The following is a 10000-nucleotide window of genomic DNA, read 5'->3' as shown; positions in this document are numbered from 1 at the left end:
GATGGATGCAGGAGCAGGAACGATGGTGGGCGAGCCGGCTACTCTGTCAGCCTCTTGAAAGACTGCACGTTGGGGCAGACTGCACCCCACTCCACGGCCTTGCGGTACTCGCCCTTCTCTAGCAGGTACTGACGCCCCTTGTAGTTGGGGTGTTCGTAGAAGACCCAGCAGCCCCCCAGCACCTTGCAAGAGTGGATCTCCCGCCAGTGGAACTTCTCCAGCACAGAGGGACAGTCCTCGGTGGCCTCGAAAGCCTGGCCGGCAAAGTCGCCTTTAGCGAAGATCTGGATCTTGGCTTGAGTTCCGCTAGCCTGGAGGTGGACGGGTCAGTCAGGAAGAGGAAAGAAGGAGGATGGGGTGGGAAAGAGGGGTTAGGAATCTAACTCACAAATATTGTTGTCAAGTATGGCGGTAAAAAGTTATTGCTTTACCACAGTGTAGCGGTGACGACCGATCATTAAACCTGTTTTATACTTCATTGTAGAGTGCGACAGTGTTGCACAAGGAAGGGTGAGCTGTGATGATGAAGGTGGAAAGAACATTGACATTGTACGGAGAGCAGGGGGCACTCAACCTCACTATAGATGCATGCCAGGATTGGGCCTCAAAGGTGGGGGGAATCCACTTTTTTAAGAATCATGAAAAGGTGGACTTTAAACCATTGTTTTACTAGGGGGGTCTGGCTTTAAAAACTTTCTACAAAAAGGGGGCCTGTAGATTTTGTTCTGTGACAAATTTAGGTGCATTCAAAAATATATTACATTACAAAATAAATTATGCTCTTCACGACAGAAGGCACTGGTAATGATTAATGACTATGTCTATAAATAGGCTGTTATATTTTGCGCAGATTGTAACCACACTTACTTTGGTAAAGAGGGGGGGCATTAACATTCTAGAAAACATGGGCATTTTCCATGATCATACTGTGTCCCAGCATGCATCTACATTGACAACCTTATAGGTCACTCTTTTTAGGTCTCACTGTTTTGGATGGAGACTTACAACGTGGATGATCTTGCAGGAGCTGAGTCTGTCGTTGAGGCCCATCCAGCGCTGGTACTCGGGGTACTCTCCCCTGGTCAGGACGTACTGGTAACCCATGTAGTTGGGTCTCTCGTAGACCACCCAGGATCCGTTCTCCACACGGATGGAGTTGCAGCGACTCAGGTAAGAATGGAAGTCAGTGCAGTCGCTGTCGCACTCATACCTGCGGCCCTGGTAGTTCTTGTCCTCGTAGAAGATTATCTAAAAAAAAGGCAACGTGAGCGATAACCCCCCCCCCCACACACACACACACACACACACACACACTCAATGTTTAAGCAGGTGGGTTTCTGAAGTGTCCACAGCCCTCCTATGAGACACAGACTCAGATTTCGTTTTACCATTTTATCATGGGCATTAGTGAGGACCACTTATATGAAGATATATTAAAAATGGGTGAAGTCGTCCTTTAAGAGTAATTCATAATAAACTTAATTTGCAGAGAATCTTTCATACAGTATAGAATGTAACTCAAAGTGATACAATAGACAACATAAAAGATATGCCATCTGCTATAGTAACTATATGTACCTGTATATTTACGTGTATAATTATGTATAAATATGTGTATATATCAAGGACACTGCCACTCACCCTGCCCATCTTGGATATCGTTGTAATCTGCCCAGCTTGTCTTGCCCCGGGTGTGTGAGTGTGTGTGTGTGTTGTGTGTGTATTTGTGTGTGCATGTGAGGTGACACTAGGCTGAGACCCCTTTTATACCCGACCGGCGAGCTCCACTATCAACCCGGACAATTGCTTTGTCATGAAAATGAGATCCAAAATTTGAGTCAGTGATTCCATCGCTATTCACATTTTCCAGAAAGGCACAGTGGGATTACGCCACATAAAGGACCACCTATTGACCACTGTTTAGAACAGGCCCACACTGTGACTGTAAACATATACACACTGTACACACACAACAAGCCTACGCAAACACACTCCACAAATACACACTTTTGTGCACACTGTGGCAGATCAAAGCACATTTTATGTACCTCTCTGTGGTAAGATTTGTGTAGGTGATACAGGACCACCGTAGGGGTATGAGGTAACACACACACACACACACACACACACACACACACACACACACACACACACACACACACACACACACACACACACACACACACACACACACACACACACACACACACACAGCTAAAGCAGAACCGGGATGGTGGCACCACAGACCTGTGCCAAACGGGTAGTTGGCGAGTTGCCTTCCAGTGCACTGGGAGGGCAAAACAGCCAACTCAGCTCCACCAGCACACTCCAATGATCAATAGCAGTGCAGAGCTAGGCCAAAATCTGCAGGTTCGTCCAATGGGAAAGCAGCACAGCAGCTGCCAATCAAGCAAACTTGTGTAAGCAGCCAATCATTCTGACCAGCTAATAGTAGATCCAATTACTAATAGAGTCATGGGTTTTAAATTGTGTGAGGGTGGGATATATCAACTTATATTTGTGAAAAGTCTTCCTAGGGCCCATAATGTATTTTCAAACACATTTCTAGCCAATGTTTGTTCATTTTGAATGTGAAATAAAGAAAATTGTGCAAAGGGAAGTATTTACAACATTCACAGAAACTGGAAGCAAGTCATGGACAGCGCTCACAGTATTGCGTACTGTCTCAGCTCATTGAGAGTGAACTATCTTGGCCGTGTGAGAGACCTGTGTGTGTGTGTGTGTGTGTGTGTGTGTGTGTGTGTGTGTGTGTGTGTGTGTGTGTGTGTGTGTGTGTGTGTGTGTGTGTGTGTGTGTGTGTGTGTGTGTGTGTGTGTGTGTGTGTGTGTGGTCTTCTATGCATACATTTTACCTGCTCAACATCTGCATTTATTTTGTTGTTCCCTCAACCACCACATGGTGGTGGCATTTCCACAGTAAAAATGGAGGACAAGTCTTCATCTTTAGAGTTTGGGCCTTTTAAACTCTCTAACAAAATAAATACTGTTGTTGAAAATCTGCACACAATTCTTATGGGTGTATAATGCACAGTATATACAGTAGTTTGAGCAGCGAAAGGTTTTGAGTCATGGGTTAGTTGATGAATCATTTATGTGAAACTGTCTACCATTGTTCAATGAATAGACCTACAGTATTTACATTTGTGTTCCTATTAATGCCATTTTCTTTCAAATCAAAATCATGACTACTGTCACTGCTTTTCCTCTGCTCAAACAGAAATGCAATAAAAACAAATAGCAACTTAGATCTGTTTTAAACTACATGTAGCCTATTATGCAGGAAGAAAATCATATGAATCAGTATTTACATTCTGCAGGTAATAAGAGCAGGCTTGTTTTCATTGGATCCTTGTGAAAGCACTCTTTAAGGGTGAAGCGGACACACGCGCACGCACACACACACACACACACACACACACACACACACACACACACACACACACACACACACACACACGCACGCACACGCGTGTGTGCGCGCGCGCGCACACACACACACACACACACACACACACACACACACACACACACACACACACACACACACACACACACACACACACACACACACACACACCTTGCTCATGGGTTACCAGCTTGCGGTTGGCTGTCAGAGGTACTTAGCCTGATGCAGGGCAGACAAGCGGGCAATGTATACACACACACACACACACACACACACACACACACACACACACGCACGCCGGGCATGCGTGTCATGCACACACACACACACACACACACTCTTTGGCTGGTGAGCTGTGGCCCCTGACCACACAGCGGACAGTGGAGACAGGAAGAGAGAGAGAGAGAGAGAGAGAGAGAGAGAGAGAGAGAGAGAGAGAGAGAGAGAGAGAGAGAGAGAGAGAGAATGTGGAGGTATAGAGGCAGTAAACGTTCAGATTTGCCACGGATGTTACAATAATGTACGGGCCATGTACGGGCCATGTATTGTTCAATAAAACCTAAAAGCCACCGATTGGATTAAAATATCCGATCGGTGGCCATTCTCTCATAGTGTTATAATGTATCAGAGTGCAATACACCTCCCAGCCGGGAGGGAGAATACGGGGGAAATGGCCACCAATCGGATTAAAATGCTTTTTATTCAACAATTCGGAACATTCGGGTAAGCACAGTGGCTCACGGGGTAAGAGGCCGCCTCTGACACAGAAGGGTGCAGCTTTGAATCCTGCCCCTGTCAAAGTCTCCCCAACATCTTGACAAAACTGGAATACTTTGTATTTAAAGCTCTGGCTTTTGTGTCATTATCCATTGTGCTTTCAGAACCCAACATGTATGGTGGCTCACTGGGTTAAGAGCCAGTCTGGGTACCAAGAGGGCACAGGTTTGATTCCCATGTTGTTTCAAGTTATCCATGATATTTAAAGACAAATTTTGAATTAATTTTAATCATGACAGATCATGACAGATCCAGACTGCACTAGCGATTTGTTTACATTCGACCGCATGGCTCATTTGCATAAGACGTTAACATATTGATTTTATCCCACTGTTGAGGGTTAGGGTAATGTTTTATATATTTTGTTGAATACTTACAGTAGGCTGGCTTGCCCCACTGGAATACAGTGACTGATATGAATGAATAATATACTGGACCATACGTAAAATGAAGAATACCTTGTGATGTGACATTTTATTACAAATGAAAATGAAAATAAGAAACAGTGTAGTAACAATACGTTTTCGTATAGCAGCAATTTTGCTTGTACAATATAAATATTAATATATTGTCTGTCGGGCGGAAACCTCATTATGGCCAAAACTGTTACTTTTCAGCATAAAAACAGAAAAAAAAAAACAAGACTCGCGCAACATAATTTGGCAAGACACACCATCTCCGGTTTACTTCCCGTATCGGCATAGTCTCGCGTCTCGCGTAGCTATCTGCGTGAAGTGAGCGGACGCCAACCTGCTTCCGGTCTCCTAAAAAGGCGTCCGCCCACTTCACGCAGATAGCTACGCGAGACGCGAGACTATGCAGATACGGGAAGTAAGCCGGAGATGGTGTGTCTTACCGATTTTTGCTGCGCGAGTCTTTGTTTTTTTCCCCAGGACTTTCAAAAAGCGTTAAGCATTGGTTCTCAAAGTGGGGTCCGGGGATGCCCAGGGATCCTTGGGGGGGTTCCAGGGGGTCCCCAGCAAAATATTATTAGTAAATATTGCTCTTTTATTGCTACTTTTAACTTTTTAATGGATCCTATGTAAAGTAAAGCCTGATAAAAGTGTCAAACTCCCAAAATCCACCAGAATACTGGAAATTACATCTACTCTGTTAAAGATTTCCGGGGGGGACGGGGGGACCCCCCCCGGGAAAACATCTCCTGTTATCGGACGGTCTGAGGTTGGCAGGTATGCTGTGCAGTATAAAGGTAATATAGGTGACTATTCTTCCTTCTAGAAGAAGTGGTAAAGTGCTGAGCAAGTGGTCGCCGAAACCCAGGCCCCGCTCCCACCACGGAGGACAAAATACTCAGTTGTATCTTATATCAGTGGTGTAATTTAAGTATAACTAAGTACTGTACTCAAGTACTATCTTAACATTTTCAGTACTTTTACTTCTAATCCACTACATCTCAGAGGAAAATATTGCACTTTTACTCCACTACAATTATATGAAAACTTTATGTACTAGTTACTTTGTAGATTTTGATTATCATGACAAATCACACCATTATATATATATTTCGGCCATTTGAAAATAGCAGATCTACAAGCTCACAATGCCTTGATGCGAAGCATTGTGAGCTGGTAGATCGGCTATCTTCAATCACACATTTTGAAAATGGGACATTCTGCACAATTCCGAGTACTTTTACTTTTGGTACTTTAAGTATATTTTGATGCCGATATTTTGAGGCCTCTTTAGCCTGATTTTAAATAGCCTATTGTGGTACCAACTAAGGTGTTGCAGCAGTTGCACATGATGTGATAGGAGTCAGACCTATATTCGTTTCACATAATAGCCTGGGCTATTTATGATCCAATGTGTAGGTAGTCTATAGGTATAGGCTAGGCCAGTGGTTCCCAAACTTTTTAGCTCATGACCCAAAAGAGAAATTTGATGTCTTCCTGTGACCCAAACTAGTGAAAATAGCAGATCTACAAGCAGCATGGCATCACTGCATGTTGTGTTGTGAGCTTGTAGATCGGCTTTTTTCACTACTCCTTAAACATTTGTTTTCGAATGTATTAGATTTTTGGCATTTATTTATTCAATTATTTTTGGAAAAAAATGTTTTACATTCATAGGAAAAAATATTTATTTGTTTTTTATGTAGGAAATGAAAATAATAAAGGGTATATTTACCAGCGACCCATAAAAATGGACCTGCGACCCACAAATGGGTCCCGACCCAGTGTTTGGGTAAATTATTGTCTCAGGAATGCGACAAAAACAAAAACAAATCGCCATGAATTCAACGCTTCATGGGGTATGTAGCCTAAATTGATAGAAAATAAGTCATTTTTTTGGGTGAACTACTCCTTTAAAGAATCGCATGCTCACTCAGCAAATCTTTCATGGATACATATAATAACGGTCAAAACAAGAGGGTCGAAGTCCACACTTAATTCCTCCCGTAAAACAGATAAGACACTAACTTGGTGTTTTTTGCTACTGCATGAATGATGCTGGATCTTTATATGTTTTCGCAGAAATTTAATCCGCTCATATTCTCCTTGGCACCGCATTCATGGGGACGGGGTGCGTTTTGGATTATGGATTGCATGTTTTCTCTGCTTAAAGATACATGCCGACATATTAAGAACATTTTAGGCAGTCTCTTGTTAGAGCAATCAAGACATTTTGATAGCCCAAGCTTCCCTGTGATGCGTGCGATCGATGTTCCTTTTCCTATAGGAGAACAACTGAAGATTTATGAATATCATTTCAGTTTTACATTGTCCTGGTTACGGGTTCATAATAGTGGTGCCATAATGAAGCCTAAATAAAACAAACACACACGCACAATTTCTTTAATAGGCCTTTGTAATCAAAAGGTTATATTTTGGTCTAGAGGTGAACAAACTTGAAGCCCAAAAGTTGTATTGGCTAAAATAGTTTCCTTATATTCTTTAGCCAGGATTTTCTGCTGATGTTTTAAAATGTAATATTTATGGACCTAGAGCCTACTTTGTCACACAAACTGCACAGCATTTAATGGCCAAGTTTATAGCCCTACACATGTGACTGTAGGCCTTAAATTACTACTAGGGTCACTATCCCATATAAAAGTGTTTTTATTCATTCACAAGGACGGTTGAATTTGTTTTTCCCATAAACATCAAATAATCTGACCTCTGCAGCACTGTGGGGTGTGGAAACAATGGGCCTAAAAGTTTTGAGAGGTTACAAGAGAGGTAAAAACGGCCTTTCGATTAATATATTGGCCAGGTTTAGTGAATTCATAATAGATATTGCAGCTTTTTTGCATGCAGAGCTACAAATACATAGCTGCTAGAATTTAAAAGTATAGTCTTTGTCTTTTGTGCTGTTGTTTATGCAATATGCATGTGTGTGAGTATAGGTTATTACACGGCCTATGGGTGCGTGTTTACGTGCGTGTGTTAAAGTCATGACCGCGTTGCCTCTATACAACCTTTCAAATAATATAAAAAAAAAGGAAAAAGAATAATAAACACGACCAACTTGTTTAATTTATATATGGAACGGATATATTGAAGACTGACGTTAATTTTTCTTTCTTTTTTTCCAACTCAATGTTAGGCTTGTCTAGTCACCTGTGTGTGTGTGTGTGTGTGTGTGTGTGTGTGTGTGTGTGTGTGTGTGTGTGTGTGTGTGTGAGTGCGTGCTTGCGTGCGTGCTTGCGTGTGTGTATGTGCGTGCGCGCGCGCGTGTGTGCTGGAAAGGAGCAGTTTATCGTCTGTTTAGATCCCATATCCATGGGAGAAGGGCTTGTTGCGAATCTCGCGATTGACAGGTTGGTTGACAGGCAAGAAAACACTTTCATGAAGGTTTCATCATTTATTAACAGGCGATTCGGTGGTGTGTGTGTGTGTGTGTGTGTGTGTGTGTGTGTGTGTGTGTGTGTGTGTGTGTGTGTATAATGGGGGGTGGGGGGGACTACCTCATATCTTAGATACTTGCTTATTTCATCTAGTTTCAAACAAACATTTCATGTAGTAGAATAAGAATAAAAGCCAAAATATTGTCTCTCAGCCAATCACAGCGCAACTGTACCTCCGGGCTATGGGGTGCATACTCTTTAGCCATCCAGTCCAATCCCATAACCTCGTTCCCCAGTGTTGCCATGTCGGCTTATTATAAGCGACTTTGGGCTTGTCTTTCTGTAAAGTTGCTTGTAAATATTGGTTGCGGGTTGCAGTTTTTGGAGCTTGTTTCTAAAGTGTATGTATAGTAGTTGCTTAAACCAGTGATTCTCAAACATTTTCATGTCTAAGACCCCCACATTAATATGTATTTGTCTTGAAGACCCCCATGGCCCCATCTGAAAATATTTTATGCCAGGGACCCCCATACAACATTTGTGTCATTAAAATGTTAAAAAATATATATATTCCAATTTTTTCACATTGTCTTCAAGATGTTTTTGAAAATAGAAGATCTACAAGCTCACAAGTAGATCACAAGCTATTTTCAAGCCAGGTTTAAAGTTCTCACGTAGCCGCTTCTTTTGGGCTTGTTTTCATAGACCTGGTTGCTTATTCCTCTCGCAAAACCTGGCAACGCTGCACACAGTGCAGATGTTGTCGTTTATAAAAATGCACAGACAGACAAGGAGGCGGGTAAACAACCCAAGCATGCCCACTTGACCCAGTCAAACCCAATGTGCGGTCGCTCTCTCTCTCTCTCTCTCTCTCTCTCTCTCTCTCTCTCTCTCCCCCTCCCTCCTCCCTCTCTCTGCCCTCTCTCTCTCGCTGTCTGTCTACCTCTCACTCGCTACAGTCAAACGAACAGAGACAGTCACGTTACTGGATCCTCTCCGACCTGCTGCTCTCTCTCTCTCTCTCTCTCTCTCTCTCTCTCTCTCTCTCTCCTCTCACTAAAAGGAGATCCACACAGGAGGCAAACGGATCCTTTCTACATTTCAGACGTTTGGCAGCAGGACACCTTCAGGCTTCAGCCCTGGATTCACTACTTTTGATCAATGGACAGAGATTATTCACCAGCAACACGAAGTACAGAGAACGAATAGACAGTGAGTAGGACCTATATAGGTTGTTTTTTTTACACCTGATTATTGTATAGCTAAAAAGTGAGTTTCATTGATCTATGCCAATGGTTCTCAAACTTTTACATTTCAAGTTCTCCCTTTAACTCTGACAGTGTACAAATGGAACCAAATGGACCCGTTAGGGTCCAGTTGGGTGCGGAGAAACTTTTTATTATTGATAATAACATGGGTGACCATGTTTGTCACCAAAGGATCACTTATGTCACTTATATCTCATCTTCTGCTCTCAGAAAGGTGGTGGGAAACCTTTGAGTTCATTTAGTAGCCTACTGAATTAAAACAAAAATAATTCAATATTCAATATTGGAAACATTTGGCTATATTTCTACATTTAGAGCATCTGTCTGATCTCATTGATGATCTTTAGAGCAATTCAATATGTGATCAGTTTTATGGTGATAAATCGTTTATTCCAACAATAAATTGAAACGAGTTTGGCAAGCGTTTCTCTTCTATAATCTTATGCATGGGCTTTAGGATGAAAGTTGAGAATTAATGTAATATTTTACGTCTAGAAATTGTGCAAAAAGACTACAATTTCTCCGAGTAAAGGTTAAAATAATTAATAAATAATAATAATATTAATAAATAGGCGTTATTAATATTATTATTAGGCCTAATAACTGTATAGGCCTTATCTGACGTGTTAACGTTTACATTTTGCTCAAAGAAATTACGATGATAGGCTATGATGTAGTCCTACATTTATTATTATTATTATTATTATTATTATTATTATTA

General features: G+C 41.9%; 2 protein-coding genes across 2 annotated transcripts in view; one reads left to right on the top strand and one right to left on the bottom strand.

Moving 5' to 3' along the window:
* Positions 1-38: 38 nt before the first annotated feature.
* LOC311040643 (gamma-crystallin S-like) lies at positions 39-8316 on the bottom strand (the record flags this gene model as incomplete). The annotated part of the gene is made up of 4 exons (XM_084050972.1): positions 39-311; positions 1006-1248; positions 1642-1650; positions 8245-8316. The coding sequence occupies 4 exons, from the start codon at positions 8314-8316 to the stop codon at positions 39-41; spliced, it is 597 nt and encodes a 198-aa protein (XP_083907098.1).
* A 740-nt stretch (positions 8317-9056) lies between these two features.
* LOC311040445 (DNA-binding protein SATB2-like) overlaps positions 9057-10000 on the top strand; it is a 42999-nt gene continuing 42055 nt past the window's right edge. Inside the window, exon 1 of the mRNA XM_084050740.1 lies at positions 9057-9223. The gene's annotated coding sequence lies outside the window, so the exon portion shown is untranslated. The remainder of the gene's footprint in view (positions 9224-10000) is intronic.

This window comes from Gymnoscopelus microlampas, assembly GCF_963454915.1.
Source record: "Gymnoscopelus microlampas genome assembly, chromosome: 24".
Taxonomy (NCBI): Eukaryota; Metazoa; Chordata; class Actinopteri; order Myctophiformes; family Myctophidae; genus Gymnoscopelus; species Gymnoscopelus microlampas.
This window is presented reverse-complemented; position numbering and strand designations above follow the sequence as displayed.